The sequence below is a fragment of the Neodiprion lecontei genome, chromosome 7 (genome assembly GCF_021901455.1).
Source record: "Neodiprion lecontei isolate iyNeoLeco1 chromosome 7, iyNeoLeco1.1, whole genome shotgun sequence".
In the NCBI taxonomy this organism is placed as follows: Eukaryota; Metazoa; Arthropoda; class Insecta; order Hymenoptera; family Diprionidae; genus Neodiprion; species Neodiprion lecontei.
Window position 1 is genome coordinate 20,280,679 of NC_060266.1, and position 26,996 is coordinate 20,307,674.

Genomic DNA, 26,996 nt, shown 5'->3' on the forward strand with positions numbered 1-26,996 from the left:
CCCTTGAACTGAAGGCTTTCGAAAGAGGACTTGCCCCTCCAGCAAGGGTCACCCGTTACCTGGAACATCATCTCGTTCTCGTCCAGCGAGTTGGTCCTACTGTGGCACTTCTTACTCTCCACTAACTTCTTGTCGTCGATCCTGCTGTTCAAATTGTCATTTATCTCACCGTAATTCGACGATAAGTCCCCGCTGTTCATCGAGTAGGATTTAATGTTCTTCCCTGCCTCCTTCAAACGCCCCTTCGTCGGTGTCTTGCTCAGACTGTTCGGTATGAAGTTAACATTCTTGTCGTTTGATCCGCAGAACGTTGAGTTGCAAGTCCCGACGAGTTCCCCGAGATTCGGAGGAGCGCTTGCAAAGGGCTTTTCATCGTTAAACTGCAAGAGATTGTCGTCGTTTGTAAAGGTGTCGTGATCGGAATCTGGCGTCACGTCCTTCCCCGAGATTTTGACGAGTTCGTCGCGCTCCTCGTTGAATGTGAATGAGAACAGCTGCCCGCGCTTAACGGACTCTATGTTCTCCGTGCAAAGTAGGTCCTGGACTTCGAACAAGCTACGCTCGATGCTTGGACTCTTGTACAGCAGGTTCTTCAGCTCCGGAATATCAAGGTCCTGGACCTGGAGCAAGTTCTGCTCAATGTTGAGCAGGCTTTCCTCAATCTGTACAAGGCACTCCTCGATGTCGCATGTGGTGCTGGTCTCCTCGGTGGACCTTGAGGTGCGACTGGAGTCGCTGCGCGTCGGACTAGATGCGAGGTCGAATCGATTTTGGCTGTTGTAGAAGACCTGGTAGTTGCTGTGGCTGTTGGCAATCTCGTAGTTGGCCTCGTCCCGCGGGATAAGGTTCTCAACCGAAATTTCCTCGGCCTCTGGCCCGGTCCGACAGTCGCTACAGCTCTCGGAGAGCACACGGTACGTCTCGTGGCTGTTGGCTATGGACACGCAATGGCTATTCGCCTCGGAACTGTGCGACGCCCGAATTCTCCTGGTCCATGAATCGAAGCTGTGAGTGTCCTCGGTTAGCAGGTTGTAGTTGCTGTGGCTATTCGCGTCCGGGTAGGTAGCGCGCTCCGGGGTGTTGTCCGAGCTCTGGGAACCCCCAAGGAACATGCAACTGCTCCCGAGGATGTTCTCGTCGTCGCTGTCCAGGTTCAGAAGGTTCCTCCGGGACCCATCTGCTCCTTCCGCGTTCTCAACACTCGCGTCGACGTGGATCTCCACCGGGCATAACACCCGGGAACGTCCTATCATCGAGTTGTAGTTGTCCCGGTGATCGACCGACGTCCTCTCGTCCAGGAAGTCGTAGGCTTGGGCTCTGTAGCTCGGGCAAGGTGTGTTCACCGGCGAATGTGCCATACCGTTCGCCAACTGACCGCCGCCCCATCTTCTGCCCGATCAAATGATCGTCGTTGGCGGTTTCGGCTGTGGCACCTCATCCTGGCTCTCGTTCAATACCTCGTTGCTGGTCCTTAGGCGACACGGTTTAAACAGTATCTGCGGAAGATATTTCCGTGGTTACTAGAATCATCGTTAATACTCTTCGGTGATTCAACCTTCCTCATAATCATCATCATCAACTGTTATATACGTGCGTAGCGTGCATCAGAGTATATTTATCGTTCCTGATCGAAGAATCCGATCATAGCTTCGGGATTCTGCTCACGTGTCTCCGGCTACCTGGCCATTGTCACCGCGGTTTCTATTGCGATAAAACTTAATGAATAAGTAATGAGGATCCAGTGGGCTCACCTTCGGTCGTTTCAGCTGAACGCCTCGAAACTCGTCGGTGAAGGTAAGGATGTAGACGCAGAAGCATCCGGCACACAGCCATTCGGCAACCGTGCTTGCCATGTGCAGTTCCCAACCGCCATCTGCCTTGTACCACTTCCTGGGATTGTTACCTGAAAACATCATGCTGAATTATCAACTGTGAAGTTTGGTATCTCGTTTCTGTCCGGCATCGCCCATTGCAGCGTGACCGTAAGGTTAAACGGTGCGCAAAACTGGCCACAAGTTCGTCTCCTGCATATACATAATTGCATAATGCATGTTGGTTTCAAAGACCCGAACATCCAATATCGGTTATTCGACTCATTCAAGGAGCTGATAAAAAATCAACCCACTGAATTATTTATCAACCTTCCACTACGTTCTCGCATACAAACCGGCGCAGATTTATGCGAGAAGGTTGAGTTCGCGCGAGGAATTTATGATCAAAAAAAAAAAAATGCTTGCAAAACGGCTCGTCTGGATATTTTCCAACACCTTGCTCTCGACTAACCGTGATAGTTCAGACGGGCCAACACCGCAGTAACGGTGCCGATGATGAACAGGATTGTACATGAGACTACCAGGGACAAACGAAGATGCGCAATCTTGATCGAGCACCCCAGTGGATGTAGATAGTAGGAGCAGACTACCTGAAAAAAGCGAATCACCCAAAGCTTTAGAATCAAACTTGAAAGTAAGTGGCACAAAGGGAGACGAAAAAACCTATGGTCGGAAGCTTCTGGTTATTTTTGCAAGAGCACGCTGATCCTGACCTTGATCAAGTCGAGGCTCACCTGGGTCCAAAAGTAGGCCGTTCCACATCCGAAGCAGACTAGCGCTCCGATCAGATGAACGACAATGACATTGGTCTCCTGGAAGTTTGCGACCATGGACAATCCCAGGCACGTCAGGAGGCCGAGGATCAGAGCAGCCCTGTTCCACTTTGGCAGCGAAGCGTTGAACTGGTAGGAGCTGGAGAGTTCCTTGGTGTGAGAATACCGTATGTAGATAACGACGCACACTGTAATACAAACGAAGCAGAGATCAGCGAGGAGCTTGTTTACTCTCTTACACACTAGGAATAGACAACGATACATCGAAGTCGTAGAAATGTCAAGGATAGTGAGAATGCGGTGCTCGATTCAAGGACTCTCATACTTTTCGACATTATTATGAGTCGGAATCGGTTTGTGTGGATTATTCATCGGTGGTCAAAGTTTAAAGTCTTGAATTCAGAATAAATTCATGGAACTTCTGAGTGAGCCCATGATATAGCTTACCACGGAATTTTAGCAACAATTTACCTCATCCACTTGCGGATCGATTCTACCGATAAACACCTTATCATCTCATCGAGTTTACTACACCAGCGGTGATGAGTGAAATTTTCGCCAAGTCATTTTCTCGCAAGTAAACAATGTGAGTACCAATAAATTGCGGTCATTGAATAATCCGATAAACCACTTGAATACGGAGATAATACACTCGAAGAATGTAACGTTATACCCACTCATTGCGTAATCATCCGATGACTGTTAGAATCATTAAGAAAACGGGTAATGGGAGCAATAATATAATTGTAAAGATACAATAACAATAAAAAATCTACCTAACAGTTGTTCAACTGCAGTAAGCAGTACCGATGCTGACGAACAATGAATCGTTTAACTGTCCACACCTTCTCGGGAACGGATACACATCGACAGATATTTTTAGAATTTTTATGCCAATTCGACGCGTCACCCTCGTACCGTTGCCGAGAAAAATGATCCGGTAGCGAGTTAGACGTAATCAAGTCTATTTCTGGTGTGAAAGTAGCAAACTGAGGAAGACCATGTTGACGTTAGTAACATTAAGGTAACCAAATGTCATGGAATAAATCTTTCTACAATCTTATACGAACTTCCAAGAAGTTTCCTTTCCAAAATATGAACACATTTTCTTCGTTACGATTGACTTGCTGGATTTCAGACAATCCCAAGGTTGCGAAGTAACGATTTTCCGAAACATGCATCGTTAAAGTAACGTTACCAGCTTCAACCTCATTGTGTAAGTCAGTCGACACTTGAGGTCCGTTTAAAGTTCTTACTTCGTGATCATTAAGTGAAGTGACAAATTCGCTTGACTTTGTACATGGCACTCCTTCCCTAGTTTCGGAGATGACTTTGGTACCGTTCCAGCATTGGCGCTTCCTCATTTTTCCCACTATGTCACGTATCGGAATCGCTCATCGTCTGTGACAATCGGCAATTTATGTTCGTCTATACACGCTTGTGTACCGTTTCATCGATACTTTATAGCCAGTTAGAAACGGACGTTAACTACTTCCTAATCGGTAATACGGCTGGTTCAAAGACCCCGCGGTTACGTCAAGCCGAGCCTCACTGTCGGATCAGTGAATGGATCGACTGAAGGCTGCATTCTCTCTCTCTCTCTCTTTCTCTCTCTCGCTCTCTCTTTAAGTCTTGACCTTGCATCGCAGTGTCATCTCACTTCCAAGGCTTCCGTGAACCAGTAAACATATCGGCAAATAATTATCATCATTGTGATTTAAGGTCATAAAACCTTCTCCATGATTACTGTCAAGTTGTGATTGCGAGATTTATGCACGTAAAAATTAAGCAACATCTTGTAGAACTACGTTATGCTTAGAAGATGCTTCGTGGATAAGATATAGACTGTGGGAGGATCTTTAACTGCCCAAGTACGCGCATATCAAGATGTTACACAATATTTAAATCGCATGTGTGGTAGTCGGATCACGTATGCGACTTGGACCGTGTTTATCAAATATCAATGTTTTTACGTACTTGAATAATTACCGAGCGCATTAATTAGCGTACAATATTGTTCAAGGTGAATAATTCGGCGGTGATCGCGTAATATATTGCACTGAGAGAAATTTTTATTTCCGGTTACCGCTCAGTGTGCCCATGAGATTCTTTCGAAATGTCAATTTGATCCTACCTAATATAGAACGAGTCTTAATGATGTTTACACAAAGTAAACGGCTATCCAATATTTCTCTACTCACTTGTCGCAGCTGCCATGTTTATTATTTGAGCGAAGATGCAACTTTCCGGCGGGTAAGTCGCCGTGTCTGAAATATAAGGGAATCCCGCCTCCACGTGTCCCAACGTAACGGCAATGATGTATCTGCAACAAAACAAGAGCATGTATTATCGAAATTATCATTCTCACAACAAAAAGTTGTTGTCTTACAAATCTTGACGTGTACGAATTCGAAACACCAAAAACACAAGTTTCAAGCCGTAAAGAAGCTGCCTAATGAATATTCGACACCAGGTGGCATATTTTATTATTATTTTTTTTTTATTTTTTTTTCTCACTTCTTTCAACCCGAATTAGAATGAATTTATATCCATTTAATCAAGGTGTCGTAAGTTGTGAGCTTAGGTATAACGTGCGATGAGTTTGTACGTAATTTCATATCTTTGATCACTTTTCATCGATACTAATGCGATTATAGTGTTTTTATAAGCGATACGATATCAATTGTTGAAAATTTATTTATACAAATGATGAATTCGCAAATATGTACTTTATTGAATCATTATCAGACACAGCAAACATCGCGTCAAGTTGGGGTAAAAATTCTGGCAATCTTAGGTTGTGTTTATCGTTGCTGTTACGTAGGTGCGAAAGATGCCGATAATAATATAAAGAATAAAACATTGTCGGCGAATATTATCGTATCGACGGATTTAAAACCGAGAGTAACAATCCCAGGTAAGCCTTGAATAGCCCGAAGTGTATGATAAATCATTTCTTTTTTTTTCTTTTTTTTTCCTTCAAGTATCTCGTTTTTCTTATTCGCGTAACTCCGCGTCACTTTTTCCTTTTGGTTTCTCTGCTTGTTGGTGTTTTTGTTTTTTTATGTTTTTTTTTTATTTTTTATTTTTTTATAATTCCTTCAGTCCAACTCCAACGACTTTAATGGGGGCGAAAAAAACAAGAAAAAAGATTCGCGACTCGTTTAATACCGCGCATAGATTTTCATCCTTTGAGATTCCGCGTAATTTTTCAGACATAATAATAACAATGACGATGAGAAATAAGTGCCAGGGTATTCAACCGTTGCCAAAAATATCTTTTATATCTACTGCGGGATGTACAAAATCGCGTAGTATCCGTGAATCTATCCTGTGGTGGATTTTCAAACCTTTCAACAATCGAAAACCGTTGCAGCACTGCGAATAATTGAACAATCCTATTACACGTTGTGTAATCAAATTTCATCTAATTTAACTGACGACGTATACGATATGCATGTATGTATAAACACGTATGCGTGTTTATACGTGTGTCGAGGATTGGTAAGTAGGTATTGCATCACGTCTTGGTAAAACGTGCCGTGGTGTTAATGAAATTCTTACGAGTATAAACACAGCGAATAATTTTCATTTACGTCTGCAAGTGTGTATTTAGGCACGTTAAACAAAGTGCAAACGGTCACGTATTTAAACGGTTAGAAAAGGGTAAAAGTATACGCTAACGATTACGATGACAATAAAGAAGCAATTCGGCACCGTCTGGTTCTATTGACCTGAATTCTCTGTGGTCCGAGAAAAAAAAAAAAAAAAAAAAAAAAAGAAGGTACGTTTGTCAGCCTCTTTATTGCTGTTATTTATTACTCGGCGCATCTGAGTAATTAGTAGATTTTATCGTGTCACGGGAGTTTTATCGCTGAAACTTTTTCTAATCCGTAATTAAACGCCTGCTTGATTCGTGTGCAGCAGCAGCTCAAGCTGCATGAAAAAGACCTTGACGAAACCCTGAGATTTAATAAGAACCTTAGAGTCATTAAACGAGAGGCGAACGGTTGGGCAACTCGACTTATACTTCGACTAATCACACACGCACTTTGATTACCTTCAATGGATATGTATACGTATGCATTTGAAGCAATGTGCAGTGTTTGCCCTCGAATCACAAAGTAGGCACCCATAATAATATGACTCGTGGATATCTGTTTTATAACAGCTGTGAGAATTCGTTGAGAAACTCGCGTGAAGTTGTTCTTTGGTAGTAAAAAAGTTGCCTTATCGGAAGTATTTCGCAAGTTCGAGTTAATCGGTCAAGATTGAAAAACGCAGTGAGAAATCATTACTCGATCGCACGTTGTAGTTGACTATTGTTTTTTGATAAACTTTACTTCTCCTTCTTCTTCTTCTTTGGTCGAGTTGAGAAATTGCAATAGATTTTTTTAGACTCCAAGTCGAGCTGAAAGTCTTAAGTCGATCCACACATTCTTTAGATATTTGCAGAAGAAGACTGCGGCGGTGTTTATGATAAAAAAAATTCCCAGTCACGTTTTATACCTGTCTCTGTCGATCTGATATGCAATTACATCCCGTGTTGCGACAATTTATTTTTTTCAAATGGAAAAGAAAATCGTCGAATCACTTCTACGTCAAAAATTAAAATTATACACCGTAATATAAATTAGAAATTTTGAAGAAAACTTCAAGTATGCAGTTTGTGAGACATCTTAAGTTTGGCGTCATTTTTACTTCGATGGATCCGCGTTAAGTCGTTTTAAAGCATTTGTGAATCTGCTCGATTGTTCCGAGTTGAAAAACACTTGTATTGAAACAGCGTACACTGAGAGAAATTTTTAATTCCGGTACCGTCCAGTCCTTGAAATTAATAAATTGACGTTAAAGCCTTGTTTAGCTAAAAAAGTAGAGTAAACCTCAGAAACTGATTTTGCGTTGCAATAACCAAAAAAGGATCGACGATAGCACAAAATGTTGTCACTGAATTTTTCTAATTACCGTAACGAATGAAATTTTTCTTGGTGTAAATTTCCAAAGATTCTTCGAAAGGTGCCGATTTGAAAGGTAAAACTTACGTGGCGATGAAGGTCGTCGGTATGAGGATGAACAAGAATATCGGAACGTAGTGAAGATTCTCGAGGGTCTTTTCGATCTCCATGGCTGCGGAAGGGCCCGAAACAGGGTCCGGTGATACTCGTCGCGTTTCGACCGCGTGTCTAAATCGTTCTTCACGACTCAAGCTCCGAAGCTACTCTGTCAGAGGCACCGAACACTCATGTGCTATTGCGGCAAAATCTCCAGGAAGCGTTATCGAACCTTGCCATGGCTCGTGTTGAACTTTCAATCCGAACCGCAGACTTGCCTGCCCGTGGATCCTTCTGCGAAGTAAAATACACGCGGTTATAATTCCGCTCACTCAACCACCACCGGTCGTTGTCACGCCGGAGATTATTGAATTGATAATCGGTACAACTTCTTCTTTATTTCACTTAGAAATCTTCGCACGTTTCGTCATTTTTCAGATTAACACGCGATATTGAGAAATGTGTAAGAAAATTTTGTGGTTTCGTTAAATGCAATTCCAGGATAGCCTTTTTTTTTGAGGATACTATTTTTTCTACAAACATACACTGAAATTTTTTCTTTATACTCAATTTAGTTAATTGTTTCCTTTTTCTTTGATCGAAATCACTACATCGATATCAACATCGCCTTAAGAAATTAAATATTGAACGTGTCAGTAATTGGAGTGCGAAATCGAATCATCGTAGCTTACGAATGTATAAATATTACGAATGCTATATTATATGCGAATATCTCGTAATGAAATGCACACAATAATGCTGATTCTTCCATCAAGTTCCGGAAAATGAATTCACTGGATAGTTATTCGCAAATTCTCACGGTCAAATGCTGTTCCCAATTATCATAAACACGATCATAACCTTCGTACACGCCAGACGATATAAATGTGCAGTTTCCTTCTTTTTTTTTTTTACTATGACGAGTTCATCGATTCGCACAGTTTCTTTTTTTTTTTTTTTTTGTTTTTTTGTTTTATTAGTGTAAAATTCTGCGCCGCTTCTTTCGTCACGTGTTTATTACTTTATCTGGTGTCTAAAAATACGATTCTGTTTTATGTTTGCAGGTGTCACCTTCCTTGAATCGATCCAGAAGAACTCATGGATTCACGGAAATATTCGCGGAAAATAAAGACTATTCACGGCATACGAAAAATTTACCTTTTTTTAAAAGATTGTCAAGTTTTCATCTACGTTGATGTTAATCTTCGTAAAAATTTCATATGACTGGAATTTAATTGCACTTTAAATGAACATCCGTATCAGTTTCCTTAAAGATGAATGAAATTATTTATAACAATATAACACTTTTTAATCTCCTGCTTTTCAAATTGAGAAAGGAAAAAATTTCGGAGGTTCTAGATCTGGAAAAAAATTTCACAGCGTACAAAACCGTGCTCACGAATAGTTATATAATAATAATAGGGGAACGAGAAATTGATATCAACGGTTGCAAAATTGTCACCAGACTACCGAGGCAAAAGTAAGTAAACTTATCGCGTGCAGTCACCACTTCCACATACGATGTGTTAACGTGCGTTGGGAAAACCGCGAATATTCAGCGCTCTGTTACGCGACGCAAAGTCTCCGGTCATTGTCTAAATTCCGGAAACGGAAACGGCAATGAATGAATTCTTAATACTTGAAACGCCCCGGAAACTTTGTCTCGAGTCGAAAATTTATTTTCTTGAAATGCAACTTCGAGCGTGAATCGTTAATGATATTTGTCATATCCTCGAAGATACTGGAAGGTATTCATTCGATATTCGAAAAAATATTTAAAATACAAGGCGGCTTATCCAGATTATCATTAAGACTACTTCGTTTACAGTGGAGGAAGGAAAGACGACGTAACCAGATAAAATCCCAGAAGCGGATGAAGAAAATGAAACATTGCGCGAAGAGGAGAAAAATATGAAACAATTTATGATAAACTAACGCAACAGATTACTAAATTTAATCTGAATCAAACAATAGAAACTTTGAAACGAAAATCCTGAAATTGATTTTCTTGGATACCCTGATGACGAGAATATTTCAGTTTCCAGTAAGTGTAAAGTATCAGCGAAGGCGTAATAAGAATGGATGAAATTAGGCAGGTTAATGACTTTAAGCTAATTGTAACGCGTTACATAATTTGCTGTATTCACAATCAGATTCGAAAAGGTGAATATAAGATTTCCAAGTAAATTCGTGAGTTGAGTAAATACGCAAATATATCGAGTATCGCGATCAGGGCCAATAAACTCTTTCGATGAATCGCACAACGATCGACATTTTTTTTCACCCTTGCAACCGAATATTTTCAGCGGATAATGAAACAACGCTGCGACTTCGTTTCAATTAATCTACAATAAATTGTCAGCTGATAATCAGCGTACACGGAAAGTGTAATAATAAGTATGAGATAAGGAAAATTACTGTTACGGAGTACGAACGTTGTAGTGTAATTAATATCCAATCACGCGCAACGATGAAATATTATACACGCGTATCAAGATTACAGAGGAAAAAAAAAAAGAAAGAAAGTCTATCCGCGACGTAAACCGCATAATGGCTGCGTTGTATATGACAAGTTTCCAAGGCTGTAAAAATTCAAGTCATCAGTCATGCGTACCAGGTTCTATCATTCAAATATACTTTTCCTATGAAATTCATTTCCCGTTTTCAAAATTCTCTCGACCGAGTCGATAAAAAGTGGAAACGAGCGATTAACCGACGAAACTAAACGCAAACGAGACTTTCCTGATAATAACTATCGGTATGAAACTGAGAAACTCATCATCCTTCACATCCGGGAAGTTATTTTCGCTCCATACTACGCTGCGAGAGAATCTATCTTATCGTAGCTTCCTACAATTAAACATTAGGCAACTCGAAAGTTTAACTCCAACTACACGTCTCCGACCTCTTTTCTAACAATAACAATGATGCGTGTGTAGCTAAGCGCGAACTCGCTTCTTTGTCTCCGATCAAAAATAGCCACTTCCCGTTGCCAAACGTCGAATGTACGTTAACAAATTGCGATTGTCAAAGGATCGACTATCTTCTTGTCAATAATAGTGCGCGTACTTCGATCCGGCAAAAATTAATTCTATTTTCAACGACCCTCTCATGTCAGTTGGCACGAAATTAAGTGCTTAACGCCACTGTAAAAACAAAAGAAAAGCGCTTATATGACGATTTTTATTTATTTATTTATTTTTTTTTTTGTTTCTTTGTTAGGCATACGTTTAACTCATATCTTACCCCCCCCCCCCCCCCCCATGCCTTCTTATCTCGGTGATGCTTCGATCCTTAAAATGATCTGTCGCAGTATAGTCTCCTTATCGTTTGTAAACTGACCTCTCCTTCCCACGGGTTTCAATTAATCCGCTATTTCACGTGTACGCCCACACAGTTCATCTCACTCTTTTCTTCTCATCATCATTTCCACCATTCCGCTGATGGATCAAACATAAAGTAGAGGCACTCCCCTACCGAAAATAAGCCACGTCTTAAATCATACAACGTTATGACGTAAAGCAACGTAAAAACATTGACTTTGTAATTTATTGGGTAATTTTTTATTTTTTTTTAAATACATTTTTCTCGAATTTACAAGACAAATGACACGTCGCGACGTCGGTCATAACATCTTACGATTTATCACGTCAACATATTCGACAGGGTCTGTATCAATTCCGAAACGAACAATTCTAAAACTATTCCATTCTACGCACGTAAACTGACTTGTCACAAAGTCTCGCGCGCTTAGATAAGATAATACGAGACGACGTTGACTCGAAGTGGTAAAAAAATGCAGCGCAGCTGATCTGACGTTCTTGAAAAATGAAACAGACGTACGTACGTACGTCGAGTAGCTCGAATTACGCAGACCAAATGGCGCAACGATGTTGCGCAGCTTTGGATTAGGATGACACACTACACTGCACTTGTGAGTGATCGAGATATCAAACACCTGTCTATATTCACCTGTTGTAACTAATCAAAAACGTTGCAGAGAACGAGGCACTGATCTGGATTCGAAGCGTCGCGTCGCAGCGAAGCCGATGACTCGAATATCACGGCTTCGGACCGGGAAGACACTGATCACTGACTGACTGAACCCGATATCTTTTTTTTGGGCGGTGGTCTTTGTCGCCTAGTTTTATTATTCGAAAACTTCACGGCACTTGGATACCTCGAGGTGTCGACTGGCGGACGGTTGTTCCGTAGTGTTTTGCAACGCCGTGGGAAGTTGTTATAGACCGAATAATACGGTCCTCGGTTTTTCTCCGGAGGACGATCGATGTCGGAACCGCGGCGCTGCGAACTTGGCATCGCACCAAACACCGCGAGTTCTACTGCGGACGCGCGACAAATGCGAATTGCATAGCGAAATTTCGAACGCCACGGTCTGACTTAGCACCTCTTATCTCGCCGTTTTCGCTCGGACTTTGGGGAGGTTTTACGATAAACCGGTTCAAAAAACCCGCGCTTTTCATACTTTCGATGTTTGACAGGGTGAAAAATAATCCGAGATGTCGATTTACCGACGGAACTCGAAAACGGGAAATGAAAACGACGACTGCATCCGCACGAGGTAAAAATAACATCGTGAATAGCGATTGCGCCTCGGTTGTTTATCGCTCGGCTAGATTTATAAATTGATTGTGACGGTTTGACATCGCACCGGCATCTCTTCGTCGACTTTTGTAACAAAGATTCGTTCTACTCGGTCGATAAAAACTCTCGCAAGATGCAGCGAGGTTTCAACCGTGGCCTGGAACTTCAACGAATCTCAAACACATAATCGCGATTACCCAGGAGTTGGAAAAGAAAATAGGCTACCATTTTTTGATCAGAGATTTTTTCAAACGAGGTTGCAAGTTCAATCGATATCCGAAATCTACAAACGTGTGTGTAAGATCTGTTTCAGTTTGAGACTTATCTACCGACGGTAAGATAGAACTTTGCCGGTGATTCCGCAGCTAGTCTCTGCATTGCAATAATCGCCTGAGGATAAAACCAAATGACAGCTACGTGCGGTTGAAAACGTTCTGTACGGTACATCAATTCTGCATCAGAATTTATTTTACTGAATTCCCCACATCGACTTCGGGTGACGAAGTTCTTGGGGTAAGCTAACTTTTTTGTCGTGGGTTGTAAAAATGGTGTACATGAACATACATGTTATATAATCCCGCCCTTTGAAATCGCGTGGAAACATTGTTTAAAAATCTATGAAAACTATGATTTTAACGTTTTTCACGTATATTTTTTATTTTTTTTCCTTTCTATTGCACAGAACAAAAGTTCGATACTTTTCTTCTTTCGTCTTTCGGTCTACAAAACTAGACGTAGCGAATTGAAAAAATATTGATTAGATCAAAAGTTATTGGTGAAAAACCATTAATTACGTCGTTTTAAATGTATAATAAGAAAGTGAGTATTTATCAGAATAACGTCTTCGCGTCACATTTAATCATTTTTTACCACTGATAAATAATTCGCGCGGAAGCTGGTTTCTGTTGGTTGAATAGTTTACAACTTATGGCCTTATAAACAAATTAGCCAAACATCGGCCTCTACAATTCTAAGAGTTATCCGACGTCACAATTTCACAGCAAAATATCGGAATCCATATTTATTTTTTTTTTTTAAATTCAATTTTGCAACGAAGGGAATTTTTTTTCATACGCTCTTAGCTGCAAAATTGAACTGACCATTTATTCGACTGTTTTTGTAACATTTAATTACGGATATGAAAAGAGCATGAAAAAAACTTTAACTTGAAAAAAGTTTACGACCTGTTGTTTGGCATGCGAGTGAAAAAAAATTTGCAACACGGGCGTTCAATTTACACGGCGCGACTTGAGTCGTACTTTTCTCGCTAACTATTTGCTATAAATGAGTTATTTTTGTTGGAAGTTTGATACTCATGCGAAAATTTTTAGTCACAGATTTATTTATAGCACTCAGCTACGGCGAAGCAAACTGTTTGAAAGCCAAACCACGACTGCATCGGCATCTGTTCTTTCGAACCCGAGGCCCAAAATTCCCGATCCTATTTAAAATTCGTATACCTGCGTCCTTCCTTCGACTTCGCTAGCTGACAAAGAAAGTGGCTGCTACGTTCTTTCCTAGAAAACTTGGTATTTTCAATTCCAACGCAAACACGCAGTAACCAGAAATAAATTTCTTAAATAATCGTTTTTTTTTTTTTTTTTTCCATAGCAATTGTCAATTACGAACAATCAACGTATGATACGACAATTGATGTAATATTTTTTATTACAATCGTCAACGTAACTGGAAACATTGAAAAACAATCTCTTCTGTTTATTCAAAAAGTAGATTAAACTTATTTTTTATTTAAAAAAAAAAATATTGTTCTTTTGAAAGAAAAACATGACTGAATATGTATATTTAATCAATGCGCTAACGACGACTTTGCTTTATAAATTTTACAATTTTGGTTCACGGAATTCGATTCGCCTCGTTGCATAGTATCAAATTAGAAGATAAAAAAAAAAAATGACTCACTTATCGGAAACAGTTTCCGAGAAAAGTGCGACTGAAGTCGAGCCGTTCTATTGAACGCCAGTGAACTCGCTAAATTGCCGAACAGTAGGCCATCGACTCCATTATTTTCTAACGAATCACAAAAAACTTTTTTCAAATTAACGCTTTTTTCACGCTCCTTTCATATCCATATTAAATGTTACAAAAACAGTCGAATAAACCGTCAGTTTAATTGCGCAGCTAAGGGCGTATAAAAAGAAATCCCTTGGTTGCAAAATGCATTTTTTTTTCTTTAATTATTATGGATGCCCACCGTTTTCACTACCCGCACCAAAAACATCGGCTTGCCCCAAAAAAATAACGCTCATGTCCCTATATCTCCTGAACTATAGTTTCCGGAATGGGAGGAGCAAATCGATGCACCTTTAGCTATCCGTCGATAACCTTAATTTTAGTGTCATTTGTGTGGACCTATCAGTACCGGTGTTGATCATAGATTAGTCAAGATGTGTCCGGAACATACCTACGTATTAACCGAAGCCTATTCTTAAAAAAGGTCAAAGGCCAAAGGCCAAGATTGTGATAAAAAAATAATCGAGTCGGTCGATTAATCGGGTTTGAACAATAATTAATCGATTATACTCGATTAATCGAACATGTTATTCAAACAACAGCTTCCGCGTTTGCGAATTGAAATCTATCCAGAATGACGTACGAGTATCGGAATCGAGTAATGAATGCAGTGATGAATCGGTACTAATCATTATTATGTTAATATTTACGAAGTAATTAAAACTATAATCAGGTGTAGCAATAAATTGTAGCAAGAATTCGTCATCTCGGTATTTTCAGCTGCACCATTTACCGAACCGCAATTGAACCGTGTTTCAGAATCGAAACAACAAGCTGAGTAGGAACCGTTTGATCACCAGGGATATTCCGCTTCGGGATTACAGCTTGCAATGTTTTATTGAACAATACTTGATAGTTGCTGCAATGTTTCATATTGACATTGGTTACAGTGCAGTGCTAGTGTATAAATAACTATAATTCACTAATTCTTGCAGTATATAACGAATCCAGTTCGTCTTAAGTAAGAATTTCGTTTCGTGTATAGATAAAAATCATTCGGTATTTATTCTACCTTTCACGATCACTGGCTCGGTCAATTGACCAACATCACATTGACGAATGACCAAGTCTTTCACTTGCTTATCGTAGTGACTTTGAGAATATCGATCATTAAGTACTATAGAGTCCATCTCGCGTCAGCATGGACTATTCGCAAAAGACGACAACGATTCAGTGACTTATCTTCGACCCTCAGATCAGTGATTACCAAAAGTTTCGCCACACTTTAGCGAAACCTGTAGCAGATGTTCCGAATATGTGAGAGTCATGGTCAGAGTTCCCGTCCTTGCTAAGAGGGTGAATTTACGGTGGTTGACAAAATTTCGGAAGCTACACTTGTCATATTTTATACTTCTTGTATCGTAGTTTCCTGCGTCTCGGACAGTTTCGAGTTTCGTCTTTCATTGTCCAGGTAAGTCACCTGCAATTAATAACAATCTTTCGATGACTCGTTACCGTAAACTCAATGAGCTCCGGGTGACGTTCACTTACAGTGACTTCGGGTGCCTCAAAATTTATCAACCGAAACTCTGGAACGAAGGTGACCAAAAATGCGCAGAATACGATGGCCAGCATCCATTCGGCAGCCACGCTGGTCACGTGCCATTCCCACCCGCCATTCTCAGGCTGCCACTTCTTGTAGTCGGATCCTAGGAGAATTGATCAGCTCGTTATCGATCAACCATCAGAAAACACCACAATCACACACAGTGATGGAATGCCCGCAAGAAGAGGTTGCGAAAGGTTGGGATTAGGACAAGCCGATTAAAAAAAAAACTTTTAACGCACACTCTCGGGCCAAAGTAAAGATACTCCTGCTTCCACATTCACTGGATAAGGGGGATTGTTGGAATCAATCTGTATTCGCCAAATGCGCTCAGGGTAGAACTCGCTCACCTTTGAACTCCAGCGTCGATATATAGCCAGGAATGACGACTACGATTGTGAGAATTACTGTGAGAGCCGAGAGTGCACCGCGAACCCAGACAATGGTCTGACCATTCAATGCGTTGACCATCTTCTGGCTCAAGTAAGTCTGAAATGTGGAATCGGCCGTGTCTAGAATCCTTGGACATCCATATTGTAAGAAGCAAACAAATCTATGCAGTTTCACTCTCACCTGGAGAACGAAGTAAAGGGTCCCAGCCGTGAAGCATGTCATCGCGCCGGTCATGTGGGCCGCAACAACTCGGGCCTCCTGGAAGTTCGCCAGGATGTCGAGGCCCAAGCACGACAGAAAACCACTCCATGCCGTCAGCAGAACCGTCGAGCGATTCACGGAGTTGTCGCCCCGTTCAATTCGCCACTGTTCTACCTGTCGATGCCTGATGTAGACGAAGCAGGCAACTGCAATTCAAACCGTTAATTCGTTCGGTGTTATCCTACTTGTTATTACTTGCCGATCGTCGGCTTCAAGTCCATAAAAAAAATGAGGGGTGCCGGGTGGACATCCTTCGGTTATAACTTACGCAGGAACGCCGCTATGTTCAGGAGCTGCGCGAATATGCAGGACTCGGGTGACAATGTACCGGTTTCTGATATGTAAGGGAAACCGGGCACCACGTGACCCCATTGTACTGATATTGTATAACTGAAATACAACACCGTTTAATGTGTCATTGATTGTGAAAGTGTGAAACACAAGGCAAGGTGAAGAACATGAACGCGATGCTCCTATATCGTCAATTCACTATCGGACCGATATCGCCATGTGTTTGATAGTTATACGCGGTGTCTTGAAAATCTATTTGAAATTGCATGGATCGTTTTTCGTTATTCCATTATTATAACAGATTTTTCATCCGTCAAATCCCATTCAACCGATCTTAAAACGATCGTGCAACAACGCCTGCTTTACGTCTTCCAAATGGATCGTGGATTCAAGATCATACCCGATAGCATGTACGCAGTTTACCTTTCAGCTGACCATAACATCTATTGTTCAACCGAACACCCAGTCATATGAAATTCCACGCTATTGTTCGCCGGCGATAATCAATCGAGGTGACACAAATGTTTAAAAATTAATAATTGCATTAGAATTGCGAGGCGATGACGCCATGAATATGGTACAGCAAGAGTTCGAAACAAAAGGAAAGCGTCCGATTACTTATCGCTGGCTGGTTGACATTCGAGCTGAATTTACTATTCTGCAGAATTTCTTCACGCATTTTAACTGGACTGAATTATTCTTGAGACGAGAAACATTCATTTTTTTTTTTTTTTTTTTCAATACATTTCGAGTAAATCTTATAAAAACGAGAGAATCAGTTACATTTAAAGTCTCGGTGGATACTTACGTGATCATGAACGTGACCGGGATCAGGATGAAGAGACTCAAAGGCAGCACATGCAAGGATTCGTACGGCATTTTTGGAGAAGCTGTTGAAAACTTTTGTCGGTAGCAAAATTAATTCCGGCGAGTCAGTTTGCGGATAACGAAATATCTTGTCCAAAGTCGAATAATATATGCCCTCGACTACGTCGCACAGCGATAAGGTGAATGGGCCAGGAATGCACGAGCTTCCTCGATTCGGACGTCGACAAAAATTCTATCCAATTCTTTGGTTATAATAATACCAATATTATCGTCTTTTCAGTCCCGGCAATTCCGTTATTGCAGCGATAAATCGATCAATTAATCCAACTATTTCACAAAGCCACTGTTTAGAATCGGTGCAGCAACTGCTTCTCGAACATCTTAGTGGAATCGGAAGGTGAAACTTTTCTTTTCCCCAAAAGATGAAGTAACTACGAAGTTCGACGCTTATGGTTTTACTTCCTTTTCCAGACTTATGATGAGAATTGGCAGATTTTTTTCGATTTGCTTTACCTCTTCCGAGGTTTTGGTTTCTTTTCCTCTTTATCACGGCAAGTTGTCACAGCCACGGTACATTTTCCTGTAGGCAGAGAAATCGCGTCCTTTATCCATCGCAACAAGCGGACTAATAACTGAGCAATTAATTAGTCTTCCCAGTTCATTACGTAGCGGTTGTTGTAAATTACAAAGACACGAGTCTCGGTTAGCCCGTCTGGCTTGCGCAGATAGCTCTCGTTCTACTGACCGCACGCTTAACTCGGTGGAGTCGCAGAACGATCAGGTTCGAATACCACCGATTACGTACCAACACAATTATGAATTAATTAAAGCACCTGCCCAGGTACAATCAAATGCGTCGTTGAGCTTATCCAGAGCTTATTAGTATCCCTTAAATTAACAACGTATTACGCAACGCGTGCAGAAGCTAACGATAAACGATTTATGGGCTGCTTGAATGATTCCAGTTGAAATCGTCGAATTGATTCAAGCGCAAAATTTCTTGTTGGAGTTATTCCAACTTTCGGAATAATAACAATATAGTGACGCGTAAAAATGAAATTGGCGTTGGGAAAGATCGATTTCTAGTCATTTTCAAATATGTATATGCTCTAAATTTTTTTCATAGCAAATAATTTAAGCTTACCAATAGTATGAAACAATTAATCGTTTGGTGATGGTAAAAGTGTACTAAAAGTGACGCGCAATTAGCTGTGGAGAAAAAGATTATTCAAGGAAACGACGGAATTAATTGCAAGCTAATTCATGCATGAACAGCGGAACATAAATGCCTTCGCCCCAACTTGCGACGCGTGCTTGCGGCTTTCTTTGTCACGATTTTATGTCCGGACGTTTAGATATAAATGCATTCTTCGTTTAATGTTATTATGGAATGAATTTGCCGGATGCTAATTACTATGGACACGCATTCTCTATGGTTATTATAACTTTTACCAGGAATAATATTTTTTTATCGTAAGACAAATCACATCCATAATTAGTTTCACTTATCGCGGACCTGACTTCGTGTTATTTCTGTTTCAGTCGTGAAATCGCAGCCATCATCGAATTACGTAGTATGAATTATTGGGATTTTCGTATTGTTAGGAAAGGAATGAGAATGAAGAATTCGCAAGTCTATTTCTGATAAATGAACTCGTACGTCGTACACATTTTCCTGGTTAGTGAGTTTTCCTGTTTGCGTCCGAATGCAAGATAGTGACGAGGATCATATCTGAGAGGTTACCAGCGGTTATGGCACTAAGAACGTTTGCATTTCTTCTTGTCTTGCGCAAACCCATATCAAAATGATACTTACGCGTAGACGAAGAAAAAAATAAAATACAATCCTCGTTATCTTGGTGTTGATCCAATATTCACATTTTCAAAATTGCCACTTGGGTCTCGAATTATTTCTTACGCATTCACTTATGGTTTAATCGCGCTGCAGTTTTCGATTTATGGTACGCATTGATTACCGATCAGCGAGTAAATTTCACGAAACAGTTAAATGCGGTTTTGCAGCGCTGTCGAAGGCAGCAGCGGTATTGAGAAACTGGCAGTTTAATTGGTTTGTTGTTTCGGAAGATTGACCACATGCGTACATTGACACGTATCTACATTATTTATCATGTCGTCTCCAGAACCAAATGACCCAAGACTCTGATCGTTTTTTCCGATTCAGTGTCACTGTTTCTACATCAAGTAAAGTCCAAACTTCTTTCTTCCAACGCTGTGTGTAATTTTGGCGAACACATTTTCCATTTTTTCGCAACGGACCTCGAAGAACAAGTGATTTTATTCGAAAAGATTTGCGAAACCAGTCTCTTTTATTCGAGTTCAAAGGTCAAAAATTTTGTTCTCAACCACACGACTTGTTCACGATAAGACGTACAGGTTTCGCGGCATTTCGATGACCCTTTGAACAGAAGTCCCGATTCGGTTTCGAATCTTGTTCCACATACGTAGCAAAAAATTTTTGCGTTGATAAAGTTTACGCATCGTATAATGTTAACGTCGTTTGACTGTTTATGTTGAATCAATCACTTAAAAAGGTCCCGAATTAATTTCAAGTATCGATCCGTTGATGCAGTTTCCAATTAATCACAGGTAACGATTTTTATGACTGAGGATTGCGCGGCGTTGAAAAATACTCGAAAATTCTGACTAACGCTAGAATATTTCTGTAGGACCAGTTGTCGAAATTATTATATTGCGGATTAGGGGAAAATGACGCGTGAATCTTGTGAGTGATAAGAAGAATCTTTACATGTTTCATAAGTTATATACAACCTCGTGTTCGCAGTAATACATATACTTGATAAAAATTGTTAGAAACGTGGGTAATTCGTATTTAAGAAACGAGAATAGATAACGGATACGATATGCTCTTATCGCATACAGTTGGTCACATGAAAACGACATGTTAAAAAGAAGGAGCTCAAAATAATTAGAAGGAAAAAAGGAATGAACCAGAACTTTACGTAAGTGACTCTTATCAGCTCGAGAGTCAGAATAACGTGGATCAAGGGAAAGAAAATTCCCGAAAGACGCGGGTTTGGGAGGTAAAGTAACTCGGGCTAAAAAAATACTTAAGGAACATTCACTTTAACAGGCGAGTTTATTATCACACTATTGTACAACTTTTCATATTCGCAGAATGTCTTGTTCTTCCAATTCAATCTACGATAAATCCTAACTTGATTAGTTGATGTAATTCAGACCTGAGTATCGTTGTCTCGTGTGAGAATAAGATACTTATTATGCAGATGAAAATGTATTGTACTTTATGAAACCATAGAATATCATATTATTATGTAAAAAAAAAGGAAAAAAAAATAATTAGGTAGACACAAATTCATTATAATTGTGCCGTAAATTATCTCTAGAACAGCGAAGGTATTACATCGTTCCATATTTGTGCTGTTTCCAAATGACTGTACTTCCTGTACTCCACTGTAGTTGACCACTTTTTTAATCAACTTTAACTCAAGTTGAGACTATCACGAAAGTTCAAGTTTTCGATGAGAAACGATAGTCTTGGTCTGTTCGTGTGATTGCTTGACACGAACTTGAACCCAGGCTTTGACGTGCAAAGATTGCAAAAATCACATTTAACAATAAAAAGTCGCGTGACTAACATTTAGAAATAAGGAAAGGTTTGATTGGCATTTTAGCTGTGATATTGTGTGTGCTTGGACAACGTGACCTGAAACCTGAAGAAATCGACTTCTATCGGAAAATAACAGAGCAGATTGTTACCAGACTGTTGAAATTCTCGAAATTTGTCGTTAATATTGATGAGAGTTGACGTTGCTGTTGAAAATATACCTTTAGAACTAACACATTTTGTCGGGAAATGAATTTCAAGAAGCGATTTCTGACTAACTTCAATTTCAGGAATGCAGTAAGGACATTAAGAAAGATTGTGAAGAAGTAACACAGGATTAAATTTAAGAGGGTTTCACCGTTGAATGCTGCAAACTTTTGATCGTTTAATTATGCTGACATAGTGCCTCGGAAAATCAATTCCAGTATGATTGAGAGTCGTCAGAGTTTTAATCCATTTACAAAAAATTCAGGGGGGTTAGCCTTACTTTCTCACGATTATGTGAGCGAATAACTTTACATCAAAGGATCAATTTGTACCACCTTGACGAATTGAAACCTCAGGGAAGTGAAAGACAGATCAAGAATAACGACGACTAACAGTTAAAACAATGCAAAGAAAATGAGGTAAAAGTTGATTTTTTATTTATTTTTATCCAGGTTACATACAGTAGAGACAATCAGACGACACAATATCATATATCGTATCCTGCAGGTATGTGCCGCACCTGTACGCAGGCCGAAACAAAGGCCATATCTCATAAATAAGGATATAACTATCCGATACAGTATTTTTGCTATTTTACTTCATCATATGATAAATGAATTTCTTTCGCAGTGTAGAATTATATTTTAAAATTCCTCTTTGTCTTTCACTATAATTGAATTTGTCAGCTTGTATAATTATTCCATACTAAAACCTGATCACTTGAGGTAGGATTAAGGCACAACGAATGACTGAAACTTTCAGCTATGAATTTGTATTTTGTCTTCCCCACCTTCTTGAAAACCGTTCACAACTTTCATGTACTATGGCCATCAGTTTTGTTTTATTGTTCGACAGACGATCCTTGCTTTTTTGCGTCGTTTCGTCCTATCAATTTTCCCTCCATTGATCGAATTCAATGACGATTAAAGGACTGATTATACCGTCGAACATATGAGTGAGACATCTACAAATGCGAAGAACAAACAGCTCGGAAAATAGTCAGAAAATTTCGACGTTTTTCAGCGATGAATCTTGATCGGTCGCTCGCAGCGTGTTAAGACTGCGAGCAATCTGATTCTCTCGCAAAATTACGTTGGATTAGTGCACAAAAGAATTTATTCCAGCACTTTTCAGAATCGCGAAAATTTTCGCAAAAATGGAATGGCCTTACTTTTTTGCCGATTTTCGACCAAAAACTGTTGGTCTCAGATTCGAATTGTATAACCCGTTCCTCACCAATTGGACCCCCATGAACTCAAAAAACGCCGCGAAAAAAGCGTAGGATCGACAGGAGAGAAATCACGGAGGAAGGAGCACCTGCTGAAAAATGTCGAAAACATAGGTTCTCATTTATTGGCTGTAACTGTTCGCGCCTTGATAGCAGACGATTGGGACTGTGTCCAATCGATTTCTCTCGCAAAATAACGTCGCAATAGTGCATGAAAGAATGTTTCGCAGCATTTCCCAAAGACGATGAAATTTCCGTCAAAAATTCAAGGCGTCTCGTGTGATTCAATTTAGTTTATTGTCGACCCTCTTATGTTCATGATTACATTCTCATGCATGTCTGAGCAATGTATGGAGACAATAAATTTTTTTTTCTTGAACATTGTTACCCGTCTTAGTTTTTACGTATTTATTCACAAATAAATACACTCGAATCTAAAGCCGTAATATACTCTCACATGTATAGTACTTTGTTCTCTTCACATAAGTTTGGAAACTTATCCGTAGGCCATGCAGTACTCAGCAGTCGATTCGCGCATTATCGTTTCGTGTTGTCCATCCTCCGTTTTGACTTCTAGTTCCGATCAGTTTTATTCTAGGTTCGTAATAATGTCGAAGTCTTTTCTTCCACGGTCCAAGATCTATTATTTCACGTATTTCCAAACTTCAGTATCGACTGTTTTCTTACCTCATCAGCTTGTTCTTCTTAGACTTGTCTGCCCATGTAGTCAGCTTGATGCTTTCCTGCTGCGTTTGTGTTTGAAAGTTTGTACACCTTTATCGATCTTTAGCATTGTGTTATGCGTGTGTTCGATCTTGTATGCTTCGTCCGTTAAATTTATTCATGTATTTTCATTGCCGCAGCCTTATGTAGGTTTGTCGAGTTTCTAGCAGTCCGTGTCCTCAAAGAGATTTTCTGTAGTATAAATTTCATCCTTCGATAATGCGATCCGTAGGATGAGATTCTGAGTCTGATCTAGCAGTTCTATTTCTTAGAGTAGTATTTTTGGATTTTTTCCGAGATTTTGTTCTATTTTGTAATTGATTGACTCGTATGAGACAGATTATTCCAATGTTGTCCAACATTGTTATGAACATTAATAAATACGATTACTAATAATACTAATACAATGTTTAATCGATTTGCAAACGCATTCAGTAACGAAATTCAGTAAATTTCCGGAACCTGTCTGCAAATTCACGGTGTGATTGTCACAAATTGAAAATTTTATCACTAATTTCGAAATTTACATAGTAGTTCTCTGGGCTTTGCTGAAATCTGATATACTGTCAAGGATTTCGCATGAAGTTTTCACCTACACATGTTACGTAGATCCACAAGAAAATCCCACAATTTCCGAGCACTGTTGAAAACTTTTATAAGTACAGTACATTTAACATACTATCAAGTAATTTCCGAATCATAGTTATGGGTTATTTGAAATTATGGATATTAAATCCTTTCGTCACAATACATTTTTCATTCCAACAGACCATTCGTATCTCTTTGTAAATGTCTCACGTAAATTCGGTAGTACGTTTAGTAAATTCCAAATGCCGTACAGTAAATGTGCATTAAATTTATAAATATAATACATTAACTCGAAAAATGTAATAAATTCAAAATAGGTTTTTGTGTTTCGCCAGCCAATTTAAGGAAACATACAAGAATTGATTGCAAATTTAATCAGAGTGCTTGGTAATTCCCTTCGAAACAACAGATTTTTTCCTTAACCAGGTTTTTATCTGGAAAAACAAATGTCTGAGAAACTTCGACAATGAGATTTATCGCTGGTCAGAATGAAAGGATAACCTTTGGGTTACTCAAAGCAAGTTGGTATGAAATCGAACAGGGTGTGTAGGGATGCTGGAAATCGCATCAAGCGAACAGTCGTTCCTAAGTCGTAGCTGCAGAAACTCGGCAGTTTTTTCTCCATTCGCGAGGATTGATCAAGTCGTTGAGCCTGCAACGGAAATAGTACATCCACACGTTAGCTATGGCGATCAGAATAATCGCGATTCAAACGCTGCTGTGCCTCGTATCATATACTTTGGGGCAACAAGCATGCTTCGATTCCTTCGTCGTCGTGCCCACTCGTACAGCAACCGGTGAGTATTTCCCAAACAAGTTCACAGTGTGATTCTTGCATGCGACACGGAAAGCGCGTATTTCCATTATATCTGTGATAACGGCCTTCCGACGTCTCGGTTCCAGGAGCAACCGGAAACGCAGATCCGAACTGCCTTCTTCGAAATCCACCGGTTGCCAGAAGAAACGACTACACGTAAGTATCACCGTCGATGGTTGGTCAAAGAGAGTTTGAACTTTGATGAAATTTGGTGTCATGTGATGCAGGTACTTTCCGGGCATCGGTGGCTACAAGCTGCACTCGGAAAATCTTTTGTGGAACCAAGCTCGAATCACCTGCGAAAAGGAAGGCGGGCACCTAGCCATCATCAATTCTTTGGCCGAGAGGGATGCAGTGGTGACGGTGCTCAAGGCAGTAAACCCACATCCGGTTTGTGTCATGCTGGGATTCCACGATCTTTACGCGGCGGGCCATCACGTCACTATCCACGGGCAAACTCTGGCCAGGGCTGGGTTCGACGAATGGGCGAATGGACAACCCAATAAGGATGGCTCTGAAAGTTGTGGATCTTTGCACTTGAGTGGCGAGCTCCACGACCACAGATGCGATGAATCACGTCCTTTCGTATGCGAGCACCCGATCCATTGATTCGCTTATAACAGTACACAATATGTTACACCAATCCGATCGTCACCCTTGGTCTGTAATTACAAGTGAAATGGTTAAATACAATATGAAGTAAATTTTGAACCAATCATACCGGATTTACAATCAATCGTTATTCATGTATAGTAATGAATTATGTACAATAAATAGATAGCATGCACTATTGCGACGTCTCCAAACAATCCCTCTAAAATTCTTATAACAGCTGCACCGGCCGCGCTGATTGTAATTATACCACCGGATGATAATGTCTACTTAATTAAAACTAGCGCCTGTACTACGAGGAATGCAAAAAAATAAAAAAAATAAAAAGTATCGTATTACATAAAATAAAAATTCACTCTTCAAAGATGACGCCTCGACATTTTTCGGAAAATTGTCATAATCAGAAAAAAATTCATAAGAACTAACGAAAAGATGAAGAGTTTATTTATCATATTAGTTACAATCAGCGATACGTAGAAAAACTTTCTTCTACAATATCAATACAATGCCTCTTCATAATTATATATATTCATGTGCGGTCGGATAACAATTAGTACATAAAACTAAAAGCGTTGAGCCTGGAGTAAGCTGGAAACCCATACAAGCATATAAATAAATAAAAATCGAATTTCGAGGTACGTGCTTTCGTTGCAATTTATAGCATCTATGAGCGAGTAACGTCCCTTCCTCTCCTCTGATTTTCACGAGTTAAAGTATTAACATTAACATTAACACCGATTGTCACATCGAGCTGAAGCTCTTCCAGCGACCAACTGTTTGCCTGTGCGATGCACTGGCGTGTCGCAGTGATGTACGCTTCTGGGTTTAGTAGACCACCGAGCCAGACTGGGAAGGTCTGCAAAAATAATTACCCAAAATGACAATAACATTTTTCTGCGAGAAGTTCTCGTGCCGTTCTCTTTAGGAAATTTCTCGTACAATTCAGGAATTGCTGGAAGAGAAATTGACAGATGTTACAAATTTCCCGGATTATGATTAGTTTCAGTCCACTTAAGAAATCTTCATCGGAATAGTTGCGAGCTGTAAAAAAATCCTTTCCTATTTCATCATTTTATTTTGACTCTGTGATTAAAATCTGTAATCCATTGAATGACTGTGCAGCCTCTAGGAACGATGTAGCGTCCCCATTCGCCCGGTAAAATTCCTTTTACTTACTCGGATAGCATTGTTCGGTGATAATTTGTCTGCTTCTTTTCACCCTGTAACATTCCAATCGCTGGTGAAATTTCTTTCACTCTGTATTATCCATTGCTGAAATACGAAAATTATTCGCAATAGTGTATTGCGTAAATATCTATATTATTCAATGTTACCCCGCGTACCTGGCAAATCAGTACAACGTCTACAAGATCGTGAATGACATCTTGCATTGATTTAGCTCCGCTATTAAGGGATCGTCTCAGTGTGAAATTTTCAAAAAAATTTTTTTTTTTTTTTTGCATTATCGTATAGTATACACTGTTCTAAACATTCTCTCAAATTTTTAAATCGGAATTCAAATTATTACGGTCGCTACAGCGTTTCTTGTAGAAAGGGAACGGGTTTTCTACCTGCGCGAGTACTAAGGTGCTTAGGTTCTATA

The 26,996-nt window shown here is 39.9% G+C and overlaps 3 protein-coding genes across 12 annotated transcripts; 1 reads left to right on the plus strand and 2 right to left on the minus strand.

The window, feature by feature from the left end:
- Positions 1-1,358: 1,358 nt before the first annotated feature.
- Positions 1,359-12,938, minus strand: LOC107222538 (DNA damage-regulated autophagy modulator protein 2). 8 transcript variants are annotated; one of them, XM_046744629.1, is made up of 8 exons: positions 11,629-12,229; positions 10,999-11,129; positions 7,648-7,950; positions 4,807-4,928; positions 2,546-2,793; positions 2,284-2,422; positions 1,752-1,903; positions 1,359-1,496 (listed from the first exon to the last, which is right to left on the minus strand). In XM_046744629.1, exons 3-8 carry the CDS (start codon positions 7,728-7,730, stop codon positions 1,398-1,400), a joined length of 843 nt encoding a protein of 280 aa, XP_046600585.1. In that variant the 5' UTR covers positions 7,731-7,950; positions 10,999-11,129; positions 11,629-12,229; the 3' UTR covers positions 1,359-1,397. The 8 variants fall into 8 exon arrangements, with proteins under 8 accessions (XP_046600585.1, XP_046600586.1, XP_046600587.1 ...); XM_046744630.1 differs by lacking the exon at positions 11,629-12,229 and adding an exon at positions 11,296-11,458; XM_046744631.1 differs by lacking the exons at positions 10,999-11,129; positions 11,629-12,229 and adding an exon at positions 12,826-12,938.
- Positions 8,913-25,715, plus strand: LOC107222537 (hemolymph lipopolysaccharide-binding protein-like). Of its 2 annotated transcripts, XM_046744638.1 has the most exons (4): positions 8,913-9,136; positions 19,154-19,185; positions 24,868-24,937; positions 25,009-25,715. In XM_046744638.1, the coding sequence occupies exons 1-4, from the start codon at positions 8,931-8,933 to the stop codon at positions 25,388-25,390; spliced, it is 690 nt and encodes a 229-aa protein (XP_046600594.1). In that variant the 5' UTR covers positions 8,913-8,930; the 3' UTR covers positions 25,391-25,715. The 2 variants fall into 2 exon arrangements, with proteins under 2 accessions (XP_046600594.1, XP_015517439.1); XM_015661953.2 differs by lacking the exons at positions 8,913-9,136; positions 19,154-19,185 and adding an exon at positions 21,994-24,761.
- LOC107222536 (DNA damage-regulated autophagy modulator protein 2) lies at positions 15,098-20,241 on the minus strand. 2 transcript variants are annotated; one of them, XM_046744636.1, is made up of 7 exons: positions 19,428-20,241; positions 17,592-18,191; positions 16,761-16,882; positions 16,412-16,638; positions 16,189-16,327; positions 15,784-15,941; positions 15,098-15,712 (listed from the first exon to the last, which is right to left on the minus strand). In XM_046744636.1, the coding sequence occupies exons 2-7, from the start codon at positions 17,660-17,662 to the stop codon at positions 15,638-15,640; spliced, it is 792 nt and encodes a 263-aa protein (XP_046600592.1). In that variant the 5' UTR covers positions 17,663-18,191; positions 19,428-20,241; the 3' UTR covers positions 15,098-15,637. The 2 variants fall into 2 exon arrangements, with proteins under 2 accessions (XP_046600592.1, XP_015517438.1); XM_015661952.2 differs by lacking the exon at positions 19,428-20,241 and having other exon boundaries at positions 17,592-18,592.
- Positions 25,716-26,996: the final 1,281 nt, after the last annotated feature.